Genomic DNA, 27,023 nt, shown 5'->3' with positions numbered 1-27,023 from the left:
ATATTTAAACTCGTTGGATCCGACCATTGACGAAGCACCCTACCGTGAGAGAGAGTTGAGAAAAAAGAGTTCTGCGCAGCAGCAGCTAAGACCTTGCTAACTATGGAGATTGGTGGAACGAGTTCTGAGGTCGGCGGAAGCGATTATCAGGTATTCCTGAGCTTCAGGGGAACGGATACCCGGCAGGGATTCTCAGATACCCTTTACCACTACCTGAAGGATGCAGGGATCACTGTCTTCAAAGACAGTGAAGAACAGCCGCTCGGCGAAAAGATCCAGAAGATCCTGGATGCAATCGATTGTTCTTCGATTTGCATCCCCATCTTCTCCAGAAACTACGCTTCGAGCAAGTGGTGCCTTCGAGAGCTCGCACGAATGGTGGAACTGGACAAGAAAATTATTCCCGTCTTCTACGACGTGATGCCTGACGACGTGACACTTCAAACAAAATTGTACGCGGACGCTCTCGAGGAGCACAGTCGCAAGTTCATGGTTGGCAAAGGACAGGAATCGAGGGCCTATGCGTGGGAAGAGTCCGCATCCGAAGTGCCACAGTGGGAGGAAGCGTTGAGAAAGGTCGGAACGCTTGCCGGATGGAACTTGCGTGATACCGGGTAAAAATTTATGTTCCTGAAGTTCTTTCAGACTACAGAATCTTTATATGATATCCTTGTTTTCGTTCTAATTTATTTATTGCTGAACTCGAATTCACTAAAACTAATCCTCTTGTAAGTGCGTTGCGCGACCATTCATAATTATATGTTTTAGTTAATTTTTTGTGAAAAATATTTGAGAAATATAATGGAACGATATAATAATGATGTTAGTTGATCTATGCTATTGTTAGTTGATATTTTATAAATTGCATTTTTTAATTTTTAATACTGATGGAGAGAATGAAATATGTAACAATATTGGAAATATATATTTTTCTATATAGTTAATATTTTCTAAATTGAATGTCTTTAACGTATTTGATTCATTAAAACCTTTGTATCATTACTCTTTGTGTGCTATATGAAATTATATATCTTTTTTTTATATTAAATGAATTTACGAATTGTATATTTGAACGTACTCTTTGCACCCATTGATCACATTATAGCTCTAATTAATGGGATATATGCAAAACTTCATGTACTGATATTAACGTTTGGGACTGAAAGAGTCAATCTGTTGAGGGGATGTCCGTAAAACATATGTAAAAGACTCTCATTGAATGAATGCAGGCCACATTCCTTAGCATCCGCACGGACATCATACATGATATTAAAATAGACGATCCTTCTTAACTGTGTCTAAATTATCTCAATGTTTCAACAACTTCATAAAATTCGATTTGCAATCTGTATGCAACAAATGCTGATTTGCAATCTGCATGTAACAAATGCTGTTCCGACAACAGGATTTGATTTGCAATTGTGTTGAATGTAACACAATTAGTTTTGCAATTTAACTCTCACTTTAACTCTACTCACTACATAACAAAAACAACAACAAAATTATTACTTTTCCCTTTTTCTTTAATTTTTTTAACCATTCAATTCAATTTTTAATACTAAATTTATTAACTATCCATTACTTTTTACATAATTCAACAATACAGTCATTACTTTCTCTTAACTATTCATTACTTTTTCACATTTTTTCTCATAATTCAACAACACAATCATTACAACCCAATTAAAATCAAAACTTAACTTTACTTAACTCAAAACTCAATCACGGCTCCTGGGGATGGGCGGTTGGTGGGTGGAAGGAAGAAGCAATAGTTTTGCTTTTAGTGCCATTTGCTCTTTAAAAGCAAATAAATATAACATTAATTTTTTGGGTTAAAAAAATCCAACATTAATTGATTTGTCAAAAAGATAGGACCTCGGCCCCCTAATTCACTCCCCACCCAAAAAAAAAAAGAAGATGTAGAGGTCCGTTTAGAAAATCCCAAATGAACACATGACGCTATGCACGGAAGTGGTAAATATTTAATGGTAGAGACTGCAGTCAGTCACGAGCTAAAGGAATGCTCAAAATGTCTACGTAGAAATTTTTCATTGCAAGTAGGTCGAATTAATATATGTATACATTCTCTTGCCTGGAAAGAGATTAAAAAAAAAAAGAAACAATCAAATCCTGCATGTGATGATATTAATGAGAAGTTGGCTTTCATGTCCTCTATCAAAGCTATTCTTGCATTGATTTGCGCCGGTTGAACATTTCATGTCCCTACATTTAATTTTCTATTTTTTAAAACTAAAGGCTATGGGCAATCTTTGTAATCGAAATAGAGTAACAGAGTAAGAAATAATTCCCGGAACCATTTTTGTCCTAATGATTTTGGTTATTTCTTGGTTTGTTTAAAAAATTTAGCTCCCGCAGGTGACAGTGACACAATAGGTTTTAAATAATATCTTTTGACGGCATAGTATTAGGATTCTATTAGTTTAGTTATATATAAACATAATAAAATGATATGGATACATATATGGATGTAGACATGATAAATATCTCCGGACCAAGACCTCAACTTTGTACTGCTATATGACTTGTTTGGATGAGAGGATATAAACGAAATGGGATGAAAGGATTTGGAGAGAAATGTTACTCCCATAAATCCCTCCGTTCTACCTCTATTTTCTTTTTTTTCTTTTTTTATTTTTTTCTTTTTTCTTGACACAAATTGAGGTTAATATCTCATGGTAATATATAAAAAAAATCATGAATTTCCTTTTTTCTTTTTCTTTTTCTTACCTCAAATGTACCTTATACCAACTTTTCTTTTTTTTGTTTGCAAAATCACAAATTTTTATTTTCGGATCGCCTCTCCCACACCATCAAATGGACTAAATATTCATTATCATGAGTAATAATCAATCAAAATACTTGTAAATCTGTGGACTAATTGTAGGGTCAATTTCAAGCATTTTGATTTTTCGTCTTACCCATCAAATGAATGCCTATTTGATGACGTGTCAAATTCTTTGATATGGCAAGACCCACACATCAAATTCAAAAAAAAGATTTAGGGTGTTAGTCGGGAGTGGAGGCCTCGAAAATAGCGGCCTCAGCTGAAGGGTGGTGGATGCCGGCGAGAACTCCACCTCTGGCAAATGAGCCCAAAATTAAGATCTAAATAATCTCGAGCTCAATTGCCAGGGTTGGTCGTGATCCAGCCACCACCCTCAGCATGAGGTCAACGGATGTTAGGAAGGCACTGGCAATCTCCTCCCGAGTGGTGCGGCTGCCGGTGAGGACCACCACCTGGCAAGCACCTACGTCGGCGAAAATGCAGTGGATCTTGGGTTTTATTTTATTAGTTTCTTAATTCTTTCTTTATTTTTGTATATAATTTATAAAAATGAGTGTTGAGTATACGAAGCCTCCTTAAAAGTGCACTTTTACGGAGGCTAAAAAAAAAAAACGTTTCTTGCTATTTAGTAAGTAACTTGCTATTTAACAAGAGTCTTATTGTATTCAAAACTAGTTGATGATCCGCATGTAGTGTGGGAGTAATTGAATAATTTTTTGTTGATACTAATCTATATAATTTTACATGTTATGCATAATTTAGTTAAAACTGAATGAATTATGTCAAGGATATCAACAAATTACCAATAATCATTCATGCTGACTAAGCGAAAATAATATCTTTACTTGAATATCAACGAAATCGAAACAGTATTACAATTGAGAAAGCCAAATTGGAATTGGATTAAAGGTCCTATTGAAAAATCAAAGTTAATATTATAGAATCAGTATCAAATATAAAACAAGAAATATTCAACAAAAGTGAAGTTAAAAAAAAAATTTGGAGTAGAGAATGCATATACTTACTCTCACGGGTAATTTAAGAAAAATGGGGAGAAGTCTTCTTCATTAAGAAAAATATATACAATCTACATATTTTACTGTATATTATTACCTTGTGTATAATATTTAAATTCCGTGGGTGATATATGGATATAATTTATATATTTTGCTGATAATCTATATAAGAATACTTTCTTGATAAAAGAATATAAAATTTTCTTATATTTTCATGATGACGTGACAATACGAGAGAGTTTAGTTTCCTATTTTTGATGATGTTTCGACATAAGAATTTGACTTGTACTTTGTTTTCATATATACTAGTTGAATACCCATGTATTGCACGGGATCTTACAAATAAGGACACCAACACGTCTTTGCAAACAAAAATATAATGATAAAGGTTCCGTGCAAACGGCGTCTATATATATGTATGTCTCCAATTTATAAGGTAACTTTACATGTGCAATAAATATATATCTTCAGCTATATATGTACATATTCCTATAATATATCAAATAACAATATATATTATATATAGCTGCCAAAATAAAAATTACAATACATATTTCGTCGTATCAAAACATATATGTATTCCTATAATGCAAGATTGTGCGCTATCTTTAGATTCTATTATATATTTCATATATATCAAATATTTATATATATATATATAAGAAATGTGGTTGGCCCATTATGTATACTATCAAAAGAATGTTATTAATATATTGTTGTTGTCGTTTTGTAGTTCCATTTCTATAATTAAAAAAAATTACTTCCATTACCTTCTTGATAAGACTAATAATGAAATATTCTTTTATCTTAATAAGAAAGGTGGTAATTTGGCTGGTTATATATACTATCAAAAGAATGTTAATAAAATAATTTGTTTGCGTTTTGTTGTTCCGTTGTATCAAAAGCATATAGTTATGTCTACAATGTAATTTTTTATGTTATTAAAAGCCATCAATACATATGATTCCACCATATATTTAATTGAATATCAAATATTTCACTATATATAATATTTATATAATTAAAACAACGAGGTGATTTCGCGAGATGGACCGATATGCCTTCGCAAGAGACTGTAATTTAATGATATGACGGCGTGAGAATTCAGCTCATACTTGGTTTTAATATATATATATATATATATATACATAGGTTTCTTGCAAAATAACAAGTTTTTTATTATTTCGTCATCGACAATCATCCAATAACTTGCGACATGATAGTGTCTAATTGGCCCCTGTAAAATTCTCCTTTTAAGGAGGCATCCAACAGAAGTTTATCTCTTTCTAAAAGTATTTTATATGTAACTACTTTTCCTTAGAAAACTCATTTGTTAAAAAAAATGCCTTTCAAAATTTACAGATGTATTTATTTCTTCCCCTCTACCTTCCTCTAATAGTTTCATAAATTCATCTGTTGCAGCCATGGCGAATTTTGCAATTCTGTCACTAAGGAAATTGTGATCAGATTGAATGTTAAGCAGAAGATTGTGCCGGACCATCTGGTGGGGATGGATGATCAGGTCAAAGCAGTACTAGGCCTCTTAGATGTCGAAGCTTATGATGTAAGATATGTGGGGATTCATGGAATGGGAGGTATTGGAAAGACAACCCTCGCCAAAGTTGTCTTCAATGAGCTCTCTCCCCACTTTGATGGATGTAGCTTCCTTTCAGATATTCGGGAGTCGTGGAAGCAGGATGGTGTCAAATATTTACAGAAACAACTGTTGAGTGATCTTCAAGGTAAAGTGCTGCAAGAGATTTCTGATCACGACGATGGGATTTGGGCACTCAAAGCAAACATGAGGAACAAAAAGATTCTCCTGGTCTTGGATGATGTGGAAAAGACAGACCAAATCGATAAATTAGCCGGGAACTCCAGCTGGTTTGGTACGGGAAGCAGGATCATTATTACAACTCGAGATATAAGGGTTCTAGCAACTGATGAAGTTAAAGCTTTCAAAATGGAGGAATTGGATTCTACCCAGGCACTTAGGCTTTTCAGCAGACATGCTTTCTGGAATGACTTTCCTCCATCGGATTATTTTGATCTTTCGGAGGAAGCCATCTCTGTTACTGGACATCTCCCTTTGTGTCTGGAGATCATTGGGTCTTTTCTTCGTAGCAGATGCAAGGAAGAGTGGGCAGACAAAATAAAGGCACTGAAGAAAATACCTCCTAAGAATGTCCAACAGAAGTTGATGATAAGCTACGAAGCATTAGAGTGCAGAGCGAAGCAAATGTTTCTTGATATAGCGTGTTTTTTCGTCAACAGAGAGAAAACAAACGCCATCTACATGTGGGAAGCCTGCAATTTTCATCCAAGAGTTTCATTAGAAGAACTTATTTCCGCATCCTTGGTGAAGATTGCAGATGGCAATAAGCTCTGGATGCATGACGTTCTCAGAGAGCTTGGTAGAGAAATTGTTCAAAAAGAGAATTTCAAGGATCCCGGAAGGCGCAGCAGATTGTGGATGCATGAAGAGGCCTTAGGGACACTGGAAGGGGAAGAGGTAACAATAAGAAATCAAATATCATTCATTTCTAGAAATTCTCGTTTTGATTGCAAACAGATTGATATTTTATGCTTCTTGACAGGGTACGGAAGTAGTTCAGGCAATGCGGATGTCCAATGATGAGCAACTAACCGGGCATTGTTTTGGAAAAGAAGCATTTAAAGGTTTGAAAAACCTGAGGTTTCTCGAGTGGTACAGGTTGTCTTTTGATGGAGATTTCAGCCGACTCTTGAAGAGCTTAAGATGGCTGTCTTGGCATAGCTGTCCAGAAGATTTTACAGCGACTAATTTGAATCTACAGAACCTAGTAATCCTTGACCTGTCATGGAGCGGCATAAGTGAACAATGGGATGGATGGAGCCGAATCAAGGTATCTCATACGAAACAATTTTTCATACTTGCCTCATAATCTTTGAATATGATTTTCATTTGCCCGGCTTCGAGGTATAATCTTTCTTTTCACTTTTTTTTATTTTTTTCCTTCTTTCTGGCAGATGGGACATCTGAAAGTTTTAGATCTCACGGGTTGCAAAAACTTAACCAAATCACCTGACTTCTCGAAGTACACTACTCTGGAGAGATTAATTCTTGCAGATTGCGAAGCGCTTACAGAAATTGACCGCTCCGTAGGCAAGTTGAAGAGGCTGAAGCACTTGAATGTTAAGGGATGTGATTCGCTTCGAGGTTTGCCAGAAGAGTTGGGCTCTTTAGACGATTTGGAAGAGATTTTCGTGGGCGGAAAACGAAAATCCTTCACCCTGCCAGAAATTATAGGTAATCTGAAGTCCTTGATCATCCTCGAAATATTCAATGTGCAAATCACTAATGGATTACCGAGCTCCCTTTGCAGACTGAACAATCTCAAACGACTTGCTTTAATAGGATGTTCTGGAATAGAAAGATTGCCAGATTCATTGGGAGATCTAGAATCGCTAATTGAGTTGGACATATCGTATTCAGCAATTAGTGAATTGCCAGATTCCATTGGAAATCTGAGAGAGTTGAAAGTTATGGTAATGACTCAGAGTAAAATAAGTACGTTACCAGGTACGATCGGAATGCTTAAGAAGCTTGAAGTGTTGCACGCAGGAGGAACTTTGTTAATGGGAGCACTTCCGAGGGAGATGGAGAGCTTGTCTCGTTTGAAAGTCCTAGACTTGTCAAATACCAGAATTCTTGAATTGTTCTCCGTCAGTAAGCTTTCTCTCCTTCAGACACTTGATCTCGAGAAGTGTCATCAGCTGCGTGAATTGCCAGAGCTTCCAAAAAGTTTAGTCAGTCTACATGTGTCGTCTCGTTCGCTGCAGAAGCTACCAGATCTTTCGGAATTGCATAACTTAGTTGATCTGAAGCTTTATGATGCTAATGATGACTGGGCATTGGGCTTAGTGCTTGCTAAGGTCGGGGCATACCGCCTCAATGAGTCATTTTCCTTTGATGCTTTGATGAATGCAGATGGCGAATGCTCCGACAACATTGAGTGGGTCCAAAAGATGTCTAACCTAGTAACCTTGGAGTTGAGCCTTAGGAATTTCACCAACCTACCGACAGATTTTCGTGCCTTGACTCGACTCAAGGCTCTTGAGTTGAGTTGCCCTCACATGTCGAGCCCACCTCAGCTTCCCTTCACCTTGTCGCGGTTGATCCTCGGGCATCTTGTCGTCAAGCAGAACCTGCCGGATCTGTCCCACCTAAACAACCTCTCGTATTTGAGGTTCTACAACTGCCTAATCGTAGATGGATTCTTTAGGATAGGGATTAAAGAGCTGCACTCATTGAATGCTCTCATGATAGACTGCTGCGAGATTTACGACCTGTGCGGGTGTTGCCTGCCCGAGAATTTGAGGAGCATCTCAATATATTGGTGCCACTCGCTCAGGTTATTCATAATGCTGTCGAGCCTGAAGAAGTTGAAGCATCTACACCTGTGGGAATGTTCGAACCTTTGCATGCTCCAAGGCCTCGGTGAAGTGGAATCATTGCAGTGGTTAGAGATCAACGGGTGCCACACGCTGGAAAGGCTGGAGGATCTATCGAAGCTACAGAAGCTTGAGGTCCTCGAGGTAGAAGACTGCGATAGCCTTGTGGATGTCAAAGGCGAAGGCGGGATCAAAGCCACGCAGGACCTGATAGATGAGAGACAGTTCGCTGAGACTCCTGGGGAGCTGAGGGTCATCGGAGGACATTCTCAACATTCGCTTCAAATCAGTACCCAGTCTTTGGATAGTCTTAGAGATCTTAGTCTCACAGATATCTATAAATTTTGGACATGAAGTGCGAATTTAGTAGGCCAGCTTGTAATTAGAGATTAGATCTGGAATTTTGTATCAGCATGCACATGTTTTTTATGTCCCTTGATTTCATCTTTTGTATCTAATTGAGGTAATTTTTTTTATGGAGGACAGGTTACGATGTTTCCTCCTCTATATAATGGACAAAGCGTTAATCCATGTTTCCTGAAAATCTGCCAATGATTAAGGCGTACCCGCTTGCTCATTCATAATTTAAGGTCGACTTTCCAGCTCAGACAGGTAATAAGAGGGCTCAAACATCCATATGGAAGTCAACTTCTATCGATAGGATGACTTAGCAAATACATCAGATCTAGCATTTAATGAAAGGGTTATAAGCCGATAGTGTTCATTAGCTACCATGCATTCTCCGAGTTTAATTTAATTTCAAGGGAATTTAAGGATGACCGTATTGGTGGTAAGATCGAGATTGACAGCAAAACAACAATCATATGTATATTTCTTTGTGAATGATGGATATTAACACTATTCCTGGTCAACGTTCTTCCTATTTGTTATCAAAAGGTATCATATACAACAGCTGATCGAAAACGAGTGTTTTCTCCAGAGTCTTCACAAGTATTGCTTGATGAAACCTTTCAGAAGAGGAACTCGAAGCTTTGGATCAAACTCTTGAAGAAAAACTCTCTTCTTGATACGGTAGAAGACGTGACCAATCGGTACCTTGAAAAAAACAGGTTCTGACATCCTGTTTTGAGGGAAACGGTCTCCAGAGCACAACTCACTGCCCTTAGCTGTGAAAAGACGAGATTTAGACCGAATTCCGTCGTTTATGGCCTCAAACGGGCATTTTTATGTTATTTGGGTATTTTTATAATTTTAAAAAAAGTTTATGTCTTTCGTGTAATTTAGGCTTTTTAATTCATATTTAAGCTTTGTAAAACCCTAGGGTTGAACGTTTTGTCTTTTGATCAATTAATAAAAATTGGAGCTTTTGTGCTCTTAGCCCATTATCGGATTTAATTCGAGTTTGATTCCGGTTTTCTAGGAATTCGAAGAATCAATAGGAGATTGAAGGTCGTAGTTCCGATATTCTGCGGAATCAACGGATCTGTGACAGTTACTCGCGTGTACGCTGCGTCACTTCTCCAGGGGGAGTTTATACGAAGGTGATATTCGCATTGTTAAGAAATAGCTATGGAGCTCACAATGTTGTGAGATAGCTATTTTATGAAGGATATTATACTTAGTCAATTGGACTTGCATAACTTTGAAGTCAACTGTAACAGTTAATGAACAGCTTGCACAACTTGTAATAATAAAAACTATTGAGAGGAGTCAACGAACTTACCAATTGAAGAGTCAAAAGGACCTTTGGAAGCAACTGACCAGAAAAAAGAAAAGAAAAGAGATAAATAAGTAAGATAAATTCTTTATCAAGCAAGATGATATTCACTATATTCCAGGTCAACTTTCTTCCGCTTGTTATAATGTAATATATTATATACAACCGAAAATGAAAAAGGGAATAGTGTTAATTTATAGATTTTGATAATATCTTTGCTGCAAAATATATTTAAACCCGTTGGATCTGACGATTGACGAGGCACCCTACTGTGCGTGAGAGAGTTGAGAAAAAAAAGAGTTCTGCGTGCAGCAGCGAAGACCTTGCTAACTATGGAGATTGGTGGAACGAGTTTTGGGGTCCTCGGAAGTGATTATCAAGTATTTTTGAGTTTTAGGGGATGGGATACCCGTCAGGGATTCACAGACACCCTTTATCACTGTCTAACAACTGCAGGAATCCATGTCTTCAAAGATGATGACGATCAGCCAATGGATGAAAACATTGAGAAGATTTTGGATACAATCAATGGTTCTGCGATCTGCATCCCCATCTTGTCCAGAGGCTACGCTTCAAGCAAGCGGTGCCTCCGTGAGCTCACAAGAATGGTGGAGCTGAACAAGAAGGTTATTCCCATCTTTTACGACGTGACACCTGCTGATGTGAAGCTTCCAACAGGTCTGTACATGAATGCTCTTAGGGGGCACTCTCGGGAGATCAAGAATGGTAAGGGACCAGAACAGGGGATTGATGCCCAAGAAGGGTCAGCATCAGAAGTACAGAGATGGGAGGGGTCTCTACGAGAGGTTGGAAAATTCACCGGACGGGAATTGCGAGATACCAGGTAAAGATCCATGTGCTTCACGTAATTTTCTAAAACTACACATTCACGCGATATCCTCACTGTGCTCCCAGTTGAATTTATATAAAAAAAGAAGAAGTGATAATTAATTGTTCAAGTGGTTGAACCTACACCGGAGTGGGATGATAAACTCTCAGCAGAAATTGCAGAAATAGCTTTTCTTTAGGGTGTTTATATATAGTTCTCGTTCTTGATACATGTGTTGGATTAAAAGCTCGTGGACTACTTGACCTGAAAAAGTGTTGCAGTATCTTCTATCTATTTGCAGGGATGTTCAATAGATAGAAGAACTATTTCTTGGTTGGTTGTCATTAGAGATAGGGAGTGCTCTGATAGTGTCGAAAACAATCATCATCTGAGTTGGCTGCTGTCCAGTAATGTCAGGGAAGAGCTTTTGACAAGGTCTTAAGCGGCTCTGTCAAAGCCATCCAAAGCTCTGTAGAGTTCAGCCTGGCCAAAGAGATCTCGAAAAGTTCTGCAGTGGTCTTCCTATTTCAATGCGAAGACCATTTATGTGAACGAACAGAGCCTCCAGAGCTTATTGTAATTCCTAACATTCGATTGTTCTCTTAACTTGCAGCTACAACACGTTCTGTGAATCAATCACTAAGGAGATACTCATGAAACTGAAGGTTAAGCAGAAAATCGTGCCTGACCAGCTAATCGGAATGGATGATCAGGTTAATGCTGTCTTACAGTTGTTGGACATCGAAGCTCATGATGTACGCTATGTTGGAATTCATGGAATAGGAGGTACTGGTAAGACAACCCTTGCTAAAGTTGTCTTCAACAAACTCACTTATCACTTTGACGGATGCAGCTTCCTCTCAGACATACGAGAATCGTCGAGACGTGATGGTATCAAGAACTTGCAGAGGCAGCTAGTGAGCGATATTCACGGTAAAATGCGAGACGTTTCAGACAGCGACAGCGGCATCAGGGAAATCAAAGCCATGGCACAAGACAAAAAGATTCTCCTAGTGCTAGACGACGTGGATCAGAGGGACCAAATTGAAAAGTTAGCGGGGAAATCCAACTGGTTTGGTACCGGAAGTAGGATCATTGTCACCACCAAAGATATAAGGGTTCTAGCAACAGAGCGGGCAGCTCTTCGGGAAGGTGTTCTCAAGCAATCTAATGAAGTCAAAACTTTTGAAATGGAGTTGGATTTCGTGCCATCTCTTAAAGTCTTTAGCATATGCAAGGACAAGTTGGAGGTGACCTATAATGAGTTAGATGACCGGGCAAAACAGATGTTTCTCGATATTGCGTGCTTTGTAGTGAACAAGGACAAAACCAATGCCATGTATATGTGGGAAGCCTCCAATATCTGTCCGAGCATTTGGTTAGAAGACCTTATTTCGATGTCTCTGGTTAAGATTGTAGACGGCAATAAGCTATGGATGCATGACCTTGTCAGAGACCTTGGAAGGGAAATTGTTCGCAAAGAAAACTTTGTGGATCCCGGAGGACGTAGTAGATTGTGGATACTTGAAGAGGCTTTTGGGACACTAGAAGGAGAAGAGGTAGTGATAAAAAAACGAAAGATATACCTTCTTTATTATAGAACTTATTTTGCTGTTAATTATTTGACATTCTGTGCTTCTCACAGGGCTCGGAAAAAGTTGAGGCCATGTATTTATCGGACGATGAGCAATTGGAGGGGAAATGTTTTGGATATGAAGCATTTGAATGTCTGAAAAACCTGAGATTTCTCGAATGGTACAGGTTCAGGTTTGATGGAGATATGAACAGAGTTTTAACCAAACTAAGATGGCTGTCTTGGCATAATTGCCCCGCAGATTTTCGGGCGACTAACTTGAATCTACCGAACTTAGTAATTCTTGACCTCTCATGGAGTGATATAAGCGAAGCATGGGATGGATGGAGCCAAATCAAGGTATGACAGTTGATATACATACACGAACCTGTCCGTTTTTCTTTCTTAGTATCCTCGGTGATACTCATTTTTGTTCTATTTGTAGGTGGGAGCAAAGTTGAAAGTTCTCGATCTTACGGGCTGCAAGAAATTATCAAGAACACCTGACTTCTCAGAGTACAGTACTCTAGAGAGATTGATTCTTGCAAACTGTGTAGCGCTGACTGAGATCCACTCCTCCATAGGAAAGCTGAAGAAGTTGAGGCACTTGAATATCAAGGGATGTGATTCTCTTCGATGTTTGCCCAAAGAAGTGGCTTCTTTAAACGCTTTGAAAGAGATTCTTCTGGATGGAAAGAAAGATGCCTTTACGCTGCCAATGTTGGCAAAATCAACCGCGTTGCTACGTAACAGGTGAAGTTCAACTGATTGTATATGCAGCAGAACCGGCTATACCCGCCTTGCCCCTAGAGGAACGGTTTTCAGCGTAGGTAGTCAGATGGATGGGCCGCCGTGGGGTTCTAATGTCAAACTAGAACAGAACGAATCGAGAGGGAAAGCATATGTATAATATATCCGAAAATTCGAAAGAGCTGTCACGTTCATTTGACTACGAAAATCTTATAAAGGCTAAACAAAGGTCAAGTGGGTTAGCACCTCACCTCTGTTCGGTGCCAAACAGAGTAAGATGGAAGAAGCAGAACGGAATACGCGCACAACTTGCAATTAAAATGTCCGAGTTCCAATACCCCATATTTTTATGGCAATAAATATTTTGGAGTAATAAATGTGTTTTTTTTTTTTGGAATTTATTCGTAATAGGAAAGGTTATTCTCCTACGTTCATAATTGGGGTCGAAATGGATTTGTGAAATGCTGAAAATTTATACTTTTGTAAAGAATAATGTATTATTGATTAATTTGTAATTAGGGGTGACTCAGCGCGTTGCCTCGGGTTGGAAAAAATCTTTTTTTTTTCATCATAATGGTTTGTGTAATAACTAATATAGTGTATAGCTGAAACTAATAATAAAACTATTTATTTGTAGAAATTATGAACTCTCAATAATAAATAATTTTTTTTTTAAAAGATGGTATAATGTTATCATATATGATATGAATTTCTTTGTATTTCATGGAGTGTGTTTTGAATGTGTTAAATGGTTTAATTCTTAAATGTAAAGCGTATAGTTTTGTTCATAAAAAGAGAGTTACGAATAGAAATTTGAAAATAATATTAAGTAAAGGAAGACATGATGGACTTTAAGAAATGAAAATATTTACATTTTATAAATTTATAAAAATAAATTAACAACGAAATTAATCCTCATTATTGACTCTTTTTATATGGATAAAGGGAGAAAAGGCATTACATGTAATTCAAAAGGAAGGAGAAGAGAGAGAGAGGGGAAAAGTTTCGCACTCACAAAATTAAAATTTAAAAAATATTACGTATATCGTAATTTGTATATATAGTACCTTTGGTACGAAATTTTTTCGAATTTTTCTAAATAAAAGTTCGAGTAAAAGTAATTTTTGGAAATGGTCCGACTATTACAATCAAATCATTTGACATAATGTGTAGACCGAATTATGTGGTATCCTACTCGGGTTAGATTTGAAAACACTAAAAACGCGTAACGTTTCGACATAACGATAAGATCATTAGGCGTAACATGTCGACGGGATTATGTGGTATCTTATTCGGCTTGGATTTGAAAACACTAAAAAGATAGTAATGTTTCGACCATGTTGACGAATAAGTTGGAATTTTATTGGGGTTCGATATGAAATCACAAGAAATGCGTAACGCGTCGACCTTACAATCAAATCTTTTGGCATAACGCATTGATCGATCGATTACGTAGTACATTTTCCAAATTGAATTTCAAAACACAAAAATAAGAAAAGGGAAATTTGAAAAAAATTACAAAAATTAAACAAAAAAATAAAAAGAAATTGGCCCGCCACGGGGGAGGATGGGACAGCGAGTGGGAAAAAGCCACCCACTCCCTCCCACGAGGTGATGTACCTCAAATCGTTATCTATATATAATTTTAGGAAAACTAGTTGATTACTCGCACAATGTGCAATGCGCGAGAGCAATTGAATTATTTTTATTGCAATTAATCTAAATAATTTTACACATTATGCATAAATAAAATTTAGTTAAAACTGACTGAATTATGCTAAGGATTTCAATAAGTTAATAAAAAATCATTCATATCAACAAAGCACAAACGATATCTTTACTTAACATCAACTCGACGATACTTTGATAGGAGTAATTATCTTGAAAATATTAATTGTGTATAATCTTCTTCTCAAAGTATGGACAGATCAATATGAGACTTTATGGTACTTGCATCCATCAATGAATTATAATTTCAATAAATTAATAATAACTCAGTTTTGATTAATAAAATAATATATTTAGTCAAACAAGCAAATTACACCTCTTTATTCAGGAAACTCATATTAAAATTGATAATTTCGTTTTTTTTTGTACCAATTCTTTTAATATTTGATAAATCATTGTACCACCTCAAAATCTATTAAGGTATAGGTTAAAAATAAATAATAAAGAAAATTTTCCATGCAAATATAGTAGTTCTAAGCAAATAATAAATGCACCAAACAAATTAACATCAAATTAAAAAGATAACATCCTATACTGATTATTTTTTTTATAAAAAAAATATGAAGTTGACGATCATAAATTTTGAGAAAACCTGACGAAGCATAGTGAAACACTGGTGAAGTCTTGCAAATCAACCAAATTGATGTAGGTTATTGGTGATAGTATATTGAATAAACATGTATAATGTATATAATGCAAATGTCATACAAATTAATAAGAAAATTCCCTGTTGAATATAAAAATTTTCAATATAATGAAATTTTTGTCCCAGGAAATAATAGTGTAAGTTCCACTATACAATATGGCATATATATAATAGGTAATAGTAGTCTACTACATATTTTGTTCCCTTTTATATGTTATGTTGGGCTATCTGCATAATATTGCATATGATCATTATATTTTACTGCATAATTAATGATAAAAGATTATAAAATTTTCTTTAATTCATAAGTGACAACGTGACAACGCGAGAGAGTTTCGTTTTATATTTTTAAAAAAATTCAAGTATGTGAACATGATTTTAGCCTTTTATTAGGCATACCTTTGCTTGCACTATCTTCCAAAGTATAATAAAACCTGATAGAGGACAATTTGTCACATAATAAATAAGGGACGTGAATGGATTTTCGATCACTAGCTAATTAAAGCCCATAAAAAGACTCTCGTTGAACTAATGGAGAGTTTTCGTTGCAATGGTCTAAATTAATCATATATAATATATATAATAGACTATTGATAAATATTTTCAATTTAAAATTTTTACTCATGATAATATGGCTTCAGTCACAGTAATGTGGTGTTTTCCATTTAATACTTACAATTGCTTTGGGAAGTAATGTTTATACTAGCAAATAGTCATTATCAATTTTAACAACGTAAACCCACTCTGAGCAAGATTATTCTCTTAATAATTATATATATCCAGATCAATCCCAGATCCAGTCCTCTTACCCTATGCCACCAAATGCGAGATAAAAATGTCTAAGGGAAATGCTATTTCCTCCTACGCATTCCTCCAAAATTTATCGCGAAAACATTGCAATGTTTTCGCGATAAATGGTCAATATGATGGCAGGAGCATTAAATGGTTGGCATTTGGTTGCAGAAAATAATATTTCATCTCCACCCCGTTTTGCTTTAGACAATAAAAAATGAATCCCACTTCTTTTTATATTTTCCAAAGTAACCCAAATTTCTCTTTCTCTTCTCTTTATCCTTGCTTTCCCTCTTTTCTTATGTCGCCCCACAATTCTCCGACCAGCTAGTTGTCGATGACATCTCGGCCAAATCTCAGTGAGTGTGAGCTCCCCACTCAGTTTCTCGGATGGCCGAGGTGTCATCGGCGACTAGCTGGCCGACAAACTGTGGGGCAATGGAAGAAAAGGGGCGGAAGCGAAGAGAAGAGGAAGGGGAGAAGGTGTCAGAGGAGACAGAGAAGAGAAAGAGAAATTTGGGTCATTTTGGAAAAAATAAAAATAAGAGGGGTTCATCTTTTATTATCTAAAGCACACGAGATGGAGATGAGATATTTTCTACAACCAAATACCAAGCATTTAATGCCATTGCCATCATACTGACACGTATCTACATGTGTGCTTTCGCAGAAAATTTTCGAGGAATGAGTGGGAGGAAATAGCATTTTCCATTTAGAAAGAGGAAATGGATTACCAACAATCATTAGAGAACCTGCCATGCACTTTTAATTGAACTCCGCAAAAAGTACTCTTTTATGGAGCCCACCCGCCGAAAGTTAATTTTAATTAATTAGAACACCATTCATATAATATGTTTTGAAAAAGTTACACAATTAGTATAAAAAAGTTTAAAAATAATATCGATGACATAAAACATTTGAAAAACGTGACAGTAGGATATATTCCCTCAATTTTGGATTGATAGTTTAGTTTCTAACCCATGTGACAGCTGACGTATCATTTGTCTTTCCGACGTGGTAAAAATATTATAATAAAAATTTATTTTCTCAATTTGCATTTAAAATAAAAAATAAATAAAATCATTTTTTTGAAAATACACTACTCCCTCTCTTCTCTCTCCCCTTACTCCCACCCAGATCTCCTCTCTCACTCTCTGTCCTCTGAAAAAATCTATCTCTTTCCTCTCTCCCCTTGTATTCGTCTTTGATTTAAAAGGCTGTAATCACCAAAAATAAATATGATCGCTGAAATAATAATTCGAATGGAGTTTAAATTAGTCTTCTCTGACGGCATACTTTAAACTTCAATTAATTACAGAAGGGTCAATTTTTCATCATCAACATCAACCAAAAAATAAAAAGAATGACAACGGAATAAGCTAGGACTTATTATTAGTTATAAGGGCAACACTAATACTATCATTTGAGGGAAGGTCTATAGTGCAATCATTGATAACGAAATAAATAAATAATTATTCGACGGTCGAGAAAATGATATCATCATATGACAAATGCGCCATACAGCTTCTCTCATTGGTTAGCTTTCCTCGCCCGCTCGAAAGGGGTGCCCAAAGGAATCCTACTTTAGGATAGTCTAATTTTTCATTTTCATGGGCTAGTTGTTATTGATTTATTTAACAACTTATTCTAACTTTCAATCAAAATGAAAAGCTATTATTATTATTATTATTATTATTATTATTATTATTATTTCAAAATTTGAAATTGATCATTGAAAAAAGTCAATATTTTCAATTAAAAAAATACGGGTGAGATTCATTAATCGAGAGTACGGTCTCTGCCACAAAAGGATCATGATATGTGGTCCAATTTGAGGAGGAGATATGCGACTAACTCCGAGGTCTTTCTTCACTTTAGAGGGAAAGATATATACGAACAGTTGATCGACATCCTATAGTACTTCATGGAAGCTGCTGAAATCCGTTGCTTCTATGCAGACGGCTCATTGCACACTGGTGATGTGATCGGTGAGCAGCTTCTGTGAGGTATAGAGATATTACATATCTACATGGCCATGCTCACAGAGGACTATGTCGTGAGTAAATGGTGACTTCGGCAGCTCGCACACATGGTGAAGTGTCAAGCAGTGTCCAATGGCCGTAAAGTGATTTTGCCCAACTTCTGCAATGTCACTGTTGACAAATGTCAAGAGATTAGCACGCACGACCCATTTTTTTAATTGATTTAAAAGGCTATAATCACCAAAAATAAATATGATCGCTGAAATAATAATTCGAATAGGGTTTAAATTAGTCTTCACTGACGGCATACTTTAAACTTCAATTAATTACTGAAGGGTCAATTTTTCATCATCAACATCATCAACCAAAAAATGAAAAGAATGATAACAGAATAAGCTAATACTTATTATTAGTTATAAGGGCAACAGTAATACAATCATTTGAGGGAAGGTCGATAGTGCAATCATTGATAACGAAATAAATAAATAATTATTCGACGGTCGAGAAAATGATATCATCATATGACAAATACGCCATACAGCTTCTCCCATTGGTTAGCTTTCCTCGCTTCCTCGAAAGGGGTGCCCATAGGAATCCTATGTTAGCATAGTCTAATTTGTCATTTTCATGGGCTAATTGTTATTGATTTATTTAACAGCTTATTCTAACTTTCAATAAAAATTAAAATATATTATTATTATTATTTCAAAATTTGAAATTAATCATTGAAAAAGTCAATATTTTCAATTAAAAAAATGCGGGTGAGATTCATCAATAGAGAGTACGGTCTCTGCCACAAAAGGATCATGATCTGTGGTCCAATTTGAGGAGGAGATATGCGACTAACTTCGAGGACTTTCTTAACTTTAGAGGGAAAGATATATACGAACGGTTGATCGACATCCTGTAGTACTTCATGGAAGCTGCTGAAATCCGTTGCTTCTATGCAGACGGCTCATTGCACACTGGCGATGTGATCGGTGAGCAGCTTCTGCAAGGCATAGAGATATTACATGTCTACATGGTCATGCTCGCGGAGGACTATGTGGAGAGTAAATGGTTACTTCGGCAGCTCGCACACATGGTGAAGTGTCAAGCGGTGTCCAATGGCCGTAAAGTGATCTTGCCCAACTTCTGCAATGTCACTGTTGACAAATGTCAAGAGATTAGCACGCACGACACAATTTTTTAATTGATTTAAAAGGCTGGAATCACCAAAAATAAATATGATCGCTGAAATAATAATTCGAATGGGGTTTAAATTAGTCTCCTCTGACGGCATACTTTAAACTTCAATTAATTACAGAAGGGTCAATTTTTCATCATCAACATCAACCAAAAAATAAAAAGAATGACAACGGAATAAGCTAGGACTCATTATTAGTTATAAGGGCAACGCTAATACTATCATTTGAGGGAAGGTCTATAGTGCAATCATTGATAACGAAATAAATAAATAATTATTCGACGGTTGAGAAAATGATATCATCATATGACTAATGCGCCATACAGCTTCTCTCATTGGTTAGCTTTCCTTGCCTGCTCGAAAGGGGTGCCCAAAGGAATCCTACGTCATGCCCAAAGGTATTTCTTAACTTCAGAGGGAAAGATATGTACGAAGGGTTGATCGACATCCTATAGTACTTCATGGAAGCTGCTGGAATCCGTTGCTTCTATGCGGACAGCTCATTGCACACTGGCGATGTGATCGGTGAGCAGCTTCTGCGAGGCATAGAGATATTACATGTCTACATGGTCATGCTCACGAAGAACTATGTCAGAAGTAAATGGTGACTTCGAGAGCTCGCACACATGGTGAAGTGTCAAGCAGTGTCCAATGGCCGTAAACTGATCTTGCCCAACTTCTGCAATGTCACTGTTGAGAATGTCAAGAGATTCGCACGTGCAACATATTTTTTTAATTGATTTAAAAGGCTGTCATCACCAAAAAGAAATATGATCACTGAAATAATAATTCGAATGGGGTTTAAATTAGTCTTCTCTGACGGCATACTTTAAACTTCAATTAATTACTGAAGGGTCAATTTTTCTTCATCATCATCATCAACCAAAAAATGAAAAGAATAATAACAGAATAAGCTAATACTTATTATTAGTTATAAGGGCAACACTAATACAATCATTTGAGGGAAGGTCGATAGTGCAATCATTGATAACGAAATAAATAAATAATTATTCGACGATCGAGAAAATGATATCATCATATGACAAATACACCATACAGGTTCTCCCATTAGTAAGCTTTCCTTGCTTCCTCGAAAGGGGTGCCCATAGGAATCTTACGTTAGCATAGTCTAATTTGTCATTTTCATGGGCGAATTGTTATTGATTTATTTAACAGCTTATTCTAACTTTCAATAAAAATTTAAAAATATTATTATTATTATTTCAAAATTTGAAATTAATCATTGAAAAAATTCAATATTTTCAATTAAAAAAAAAAGCGGGTGAGATTCATTAATCGAGAGTACGGTCTCTGCCACAAAAGGATCATGATTTGTGGTCCAATTTGAGGAGGAGATACGGGACTAACTCCGAGGTACTTCTCAACTTTAGAGGGAAAGATATACACGAACGGTTGGTCGACATCCTATAGTGCTTCATGGATGCTGCTGAAATCTGTTGCTTCTATGCAGACGGCTCATTGCACACTGGCGATGTGATCGGTGAGCAGCTTCTGCGAGGCATAGAGATATTACATGTCTACATGGTCATGCACACGGAGAACTATGTCGAGAGTAAATGGTGATTTCGGGAGCTCGCACACATGGTGAAGTGTCAAACGGTGTCCAATGGCCGTAAACTGATCTTGCCCAACTTCTTCAATTAATTACTGAAGGGTCAATTTTTCATCATCATTATCAACCAAAAAATGAAATGAATGGTAACAGAATAAGCTAGGACTTATTATTAGTTATACCGACAACAGTAATACAATCATTTGTAGGAAGGTCAATAGTGCAATCATTGATAACGAAATTAATAAATAATTATTCGACGGTCGAGAAAATGATATCATCATATGACTGATGCGCCATACAGTGTCTCTCATTGGTTAGCTTTCCTCATTTCCTCGAAAGGGGCGCCCATAGGAATCCTACGTTAGCATAGTCTAATTTATCATTTTCATGGGCGAATTGTTATTGATTTATTTAACAGCTTATTCTAACTTTCAATAAAAATTAAAGGTTATTATTATTATTATTTTAACATTCTAAATTAATAATTGAAAAAAGGCAATATTTTAGATTAATAAAAAATGCTGGTGAGATCCATTAATCGAGAGTACAGTCTCTGCCATAAAGGATCATGATCTGTGATCCGGTTCGAGGAGGAGATATGCGACTGACTACGAGGTGTCTCTTAACTTTCGAGGGAATGATATATACGAAGGGTTGATCGGCAACCTATAGTACTTCATGGAAGCTGCTGGAATTCGTAGCTTCTATGCGGATGGCACATTGCACACTGGCGATGTGATCGGTGAGCAGCTTCTACGTGGTATAGAGATATTACATGTCTACATGGTCATGCTCAAGCAGAGCTATGTCACGAGTAAATGGTGACTTCGGGAGCTCGCACACATGGTGAAGTGTCAAGCGGTGTCCAATGGCCGTAAAGTGATCTTGCCCAACTTCTGCAATGTCACTGTTGAGAATGTCAAGAGATTCGCAAGTACGACACATTTTTTAATTGATTTAAAAGGCTGTTATCACCAAATAGAATTATGATCGCTGAAATAATAATTCGATTGGGGTTTAAATTAGTTCTCTGACGTCATACTTTAATCTTCAATTAATTACTGAAGGGTCAATTTTTCATCATCATCATCAACCAAAAAATGAAAAGAATGATAACAGAATAATCTGGGGCTTATTATTAGTTATAAGGGCAACAGTAATACAATCATTTGAGAGAAGGTCTATAGTGCAATCATTGATAATGAAATAAATAAATAATGAAAATGATATTATCATATGACTAATGCGCCATACAGCTTCTCTCATTGTTTAGCTTTCCTCGCTTCCTCGAAAGGGGTGCCCATAAGGATCCTATGTTAGCATAGTCTAATTTGTCATTTTCATGGGTGAATTGTTCTTGATTTATTTAATAGCTTATTCTAACTTTCAATAAAATTAAAATTTATTATTATTATTATTATTTCAAAAATTTCAAATTAATCATTGAAAAAAGTCAATATTTTCAATTAATAAAAAATGCTAGTGAGATCCATTAATCGAGAGTACAGTCTTTGCCATAAAGGATCATGATCTGTGGTCCAATTCGAGGAGGAGAGATGAGACTGACTACAAGGTGTCTCTTAACTTTAGAGGGAAAGATATATACGAAGGGTTAATCGACATCCTATAGTACTTCATGGAAGCTGCTGGAATCCGTAGCTTCTATTCGGATGGCACATTGCACACTGGCGATGTGATCGGTGAGCAGCTTCTGCGAGGCATTGAGATATTACATGTCTACATGGTCATGCTCTTGGAGAACTATGCCGTGAGTAAATGGTGCCTTCGGGAGCTAGCACATATGCTAAAGTGTGAAGCGGCATCCAATGGCCGTAAAGTGATCTTGCCCATCTCTGCAATGTCACAGTTGATAAAGTCAAGAGATTCGCACGTAGGACACAATTTTTTATTTGATTTAAAAGGCTGTCATCACCAAAAAAAAATATAATCGCTGAAATAATAATTCGAATGGGTTTAAATTAGTCTTCTCTGATGGCAAACTTTAATCTTCAATTAATTATTGAAGGGTCAATTTTTCATCATCATCATCAACCAAAAAATAAAAAAAATGACAACGGAATAAGCTAGGACTTATTATTAGTTATAAAGGCAACACTAATACTATCATTTGAGGGAAGGTCTATAGTGCAATCATTGATAACGAAATAAATAAATAATTATTCGATGGTCGAGAAAATGAGATCATCATATGTCATAAGGCTTGCCACGTCACGTGCCAAGTCAGAAATTACTAACGGCGTCGATAGAAATTGATGGATTGTACTTCATTGAAACAATTTGATACGTTTTGTATCAAATTGTTACAATAAAAAGATTTTGTACCGTCCGTGTTACAACTTAAAAGGTTTTGTATCATTCAAGTAATTTTCCCGGCAAATGCTCTTAGAAAGGTCGGCCAAATCAAGGGACTGCACAAGGGCAACACCGGGTAAAGCTTCTTCCCTACTTTTAATATTAGGAGGACTCCATTCGGAATCAGTTTCGACTTTTCAATTCAAATAATTTGGGGATTGAATTATTGCTAGTGAGTGAATGAATGATTGGGCTGCTCGAAATATTCATGTCGAAACTGAAAATTACTATAGTGTTTTATATTACCTAGCTCATACTGTAGAACAAGAGCGCGGGTTCTCTGTTTTCATATTCCTACTTTTTCTTATGGGTGCAGAGATGCAGATTTTGGTTGAATGATCGTTGAGAAAGTTCAGTTCAGACTAAGGATGAGATATTTGAGCTACCATTTAGTGGGAATGGATGAACGGGCTAAATTTGTGGAGGAATTGTTAGATGTTGAGTCCGGTGATGTTCGGCTCCTAGTAATCCATGGAGAACGTGGCACTGGGAAAAAAACTCTTGCCAGAGCCCTTTTCCTGCAACTATCTGCACGATTTCAAGGTAGCAGCTTCATTGCCGATGTAGGAGAAATACAGAGGCATTATGGTTTTGAAAATCTAGAACGCAAACCGCTGAGCGACATCTATGGCGATGGATTACCAAAAAAAGGAAACAATGTCGGTGACAATTCTGGCAAGTCAAGATCTGTTAAAGAAAGCTTTCGAGACAAGAAAGTTCTCATAGTCCTCGATGGTGTGGACAAATGGCAACAAATCAAGAAAGTAGCAGGCAAGTCTACTTGGTTTGGTCCTATAGTACTTCATGGAAGCTGCTGAAATCCGTTGCTTCTATGCAGACGGCTCATTCCACACTGGCGATGTGATCGGTGAGCAGCTTCTACGAGGCATAGAGATATTACATATCTACATGGTCATGCTCACGGAGAACTATGTCGAGAGTAAATGGTGACTTCGGGAGCTCGCACACATGGTGAAGTGTCAAGCGGTGTCCAATGGCCGTAAAGTGATCTTGCCCAACTTCTGCAATGTCACTGTTGACAAATGTCAAGAGATTCGCACGTACGACACATTTTTTTAATTGATTTAAAAGGCTGTAATCACCAAAAATAAATATGATCGCTGAAATAATAATTCGAATGGGGTTTAAATTAGTCTTCTCTGACGGCATACTTTAAACTTCAATTAATTACAGAAGGGTCAATTTTTCATTATCATCATCAACCAAAAGATAAAAAGAATGACAACGGAATAAGCTAGGACTTATTATTAGTTATAAGGGCAACACTAATACTATCATTTGAGGAAAGGTCTATAGTGCAATCATTAATAACAAAATAAATAAATAATTATTCGACGGTGGAGAAAATGATATCATCATATGACTAATACGCCATACAGCTTCTCTCATTGGTTAGCTTTCCTCGCCTGCTCGAAAGGGGTGCCCATAGGAATCCCACGTTAGCATAGTCTAATTTGTCATTTTCATGGGCTAATTGTTATTGATTTATTTAACAGCTTATTCTAACTTTCAATCAAAATGAAAAGCTATTATTATTATTATTATTTCAAAGCTTGAAATTAATCATTGAAAAAATTCAACATTTTCAATTAATAAAAAATGCTGGTGAGATCCATTAATCGAGAGTACGATCTCTGCCACAAAGGATCATGATCTGTGGTCCAATTTGAGGAAAAGATATGCGACTAACTCCGAGGTATTTCTTAACTTCAGAGGGAAAGATATATACGAAGGGTTGATCGACACCTATAGTACTTCATGGAAGCTGCTGGAATCCGTTGCTTCTATGCGGACGGCTCATTGCACACTGGCGATGTGATCGGTGAGTAGCTTCTGCGAGGCATAGAGATATTATATGTCTACATGGTCATGCTCACGGAGAACTATGTCGAGAGGAAATGGTGACTTCGGGAGCTCACACACGTGGTGAAGTGTCAAGCGGTGTCCAATGGCCGTAAAGTGATCTTGCCCAACTTCTGCAATGTCACTGTTGACAAATGTGAAGAGATTCGCACGTACGACACATTTTTTTAATTGATTTAAAAGATTGTAATCACCAAAAATAAATATGATCGCTGAAATAATAATTCAAATGGGTTTAAATTAGTCTTCTCTGATGGCATACTTTAATCTTCAATTAATTATTGAAGGGTCAATTTTTCATCATCATCATCAACCAAAAAATAAAAAGAATGACAACGGAATAAGCTAGGACTTATTATTAGTTATAAAGGCAACACTAATACTATCATTTGAGGGAAGGTCTATAGTGCAATCATTGATAACGAAATAAATAAATAATTATTTGATGGTCGAGAAAATGAGATCATCATATGTCATAAGGCTTGCCACGTCACGTGCCACGTCAGAAATTACTAACGGCGTCAACAGAAATTGACGGATTGTACTTGATTGAAACAATTTGATACGTTTTGTATCAAATTGTTACAATAAAAAGATTTTGTACCGTCCGTGTTACAACTTAAAAGGTTTTGTATCATTCAAGTAATTTTCCCGGCAGATGCTCTCAGAAAGGTCGGCCAAATCAAGGGACTGCACAAGGGCAACACCGGGTAAAGCTTCTTCCCTACTTTTAATATTCGGAGGACTCCATTCGGAATCAGTTTCGACTTTTCAATTCAAATAATTTGGGGATTGAATTATTGCTAGTGAGTGAATGAATGATTGGGCTGCTCAAAGTATTCATGTCGAAACTAAAAATTACTATAGTGTTTTATATTACCTAGCTCATGCTGTAGAACAAGAGCGCGGGTTCTCTGTTTTCATATTCCTACTTTTTCTTATGGGTGCAGAGATGCAGATTTTGGTTGAATGATCGTTGAGAAAGTTCGGTTCAGACTAAGGATGAGATATTTGAGCTACCATTTAGTGGGAATGGATGAACGGGCTAAATTTGTGGAGGAATTGTTAGATGTTGAGTCCGGTGATGTTCGGCTCCTAGTAATCCATGGAGAACGTGGCACTGGGAAAAAAACTCTTGCCAGAGCCCTTTTCCTGCAACTCTCTGCACGATTTCAAGGTAGCAGCTTCATTGCCGATGTAGGAGAAATACAGAGGCATTATGGTTTTGAAAATCTAGAACGCAAACCGCTGAGCAACATCTATGGCGATGGATTACCAAAAAAAGGAAACAATGTCGGTGACAATTCTGGCAAGTCAAGATCTGTTAAAGAAAGCTTTCGAGACAAGAAAGTTCTCATAGTCCTTGATGGTGTGGACAAATGGCAACAAATCAAGAAAGTAGCAGGCAAGTCTACTTGGTTTGGTCCTATAGTACTTCATGGAAGCTGCTGAAATCCGTTGCTTCTATGCAGACGGCTCATTCCACACTGGCGATGTGATCGGTGAGCAGCTTCTGCGAGGCATAGAGATATTACATATCTACATGGTCATGCTCACGGAGAACTATGTCGAGAGTAAATGGTGACTTCGGGAGCTCGCACACATGGTGAAGTGTCAAGCGGTGTCCAATGGCCGTAAAGTGATCTTGCCCAACTTCTGCAATGTCACTGTTGACAAATGTCAATAGATTCGCACGTACGACACATTTTTTTAATTGATTTAAAAGGCTGTAATCACCAAAAATAAATATGATCGCTGAAATAATAATTC

At 36.7% G+C, this 27,023-nt stretch overlaps 4 protein-coding genes across 4 annotated transcripts; all 4 read left to right on the top strand.

Moving 5' to 3' along the window:
* The first annotated feature begins 47 nt into the window (after nt 1-47).
* On the top strand, nt 48-8,787 carry LOC116187208 (TMV resistance protein N-like). Its single transcript, XM_031515840.1, has 4 exons — nt 48-614; nt 5,245-6,334; nt 6,420-6,707; nt 6,832-8,787. The coding sequence occupies exons 1-4, from the start codon at nt 103-105 to the stop codon at nt 8,608-8,610; spliced, it is 3,669 nt and encodes a 1,222-aa protein (XP_031371700.1). The 5' UTR covers nt 48-102; the 3' UTR covers nt 8,611-8,787.
* A 1,297-nt stretch (nt 8,788-10,084) lies between these two features.
* LOC116187210 (TMV resistance protein N-like) lies at nt 10,085-13,285 on the top strand. Its single transcript, XM_031515843.1, has 4 exons — nt 10,085-10,778; nt 11,377-12,322; nt 12,409-12,696; nt 12,782-13,285. The coding sequence occupies exons 1-4, from the start codon at nt 10,267-10,269 to the stop codon at nt 13,091-13,093; spliced, it is 2,058 nt and encodes a 685-aa protein (XP_031371703.1). The 5' UTR covers nt 10,085-10,266; the 3' UTR covers nt 13,094-13,285.
* A 10,482-nt stretch (nt 13,286-23,767) lies between these two features.
* Nucleotides 23,768-24,320, top strand: LOC116188693 (disease resistance-like protein DSC2). The gene is made up of 2 exons (XM_031518178.1): nt 23,768-24,140; nt 24,208-24,320. Exons 1-2 carry the CDS (start codon nt 23,768-23,770, stop codon nt 24,318-24,320), a joined length of 486 nt encoding a protein of 161 aa, XP_031374038.1.
* A 1,965-nt stretch (nt 24,321-26,285) lies between these two features.
* LOC116188692 (disease resistance-like protein DSC2) lies at nt 26,286-26,838 on the top strand. Its single transcript, XM_031518177.1, has 2 exons — nt 26,286-26,658; nt 26,726-26,838. Exons 1-2 carry the CDS (start codon nt 26,286-26,288, stop codon nt 26,836-26,838), a joined length of 486 nt encoding a protein of 161 aa, XP_031374037.1.
* Nucleotides 26,839-27,023: the final 185 nt, after the last annotated feature.

This window comes from Punica granatum, chromosome 8 (genome assembly GCF_007655135.1).
Source record: "Punica granatum isolate Tunisia-2019 chromosome 8, ASM765513v2, whole genome shotgun sequence".
Taxonomy (NCBI): Eukaryota; Viridiplantae; Streptophyta; class Magnoliopsida; order Myrtales; family Lythraceae; genus Punica; species Punica granatum.
The sequence above is the reverse complement of the archived record's forward strand: the minus strand, read 5'-3'. Positions and strand labels throughout refer to the sequence as shown.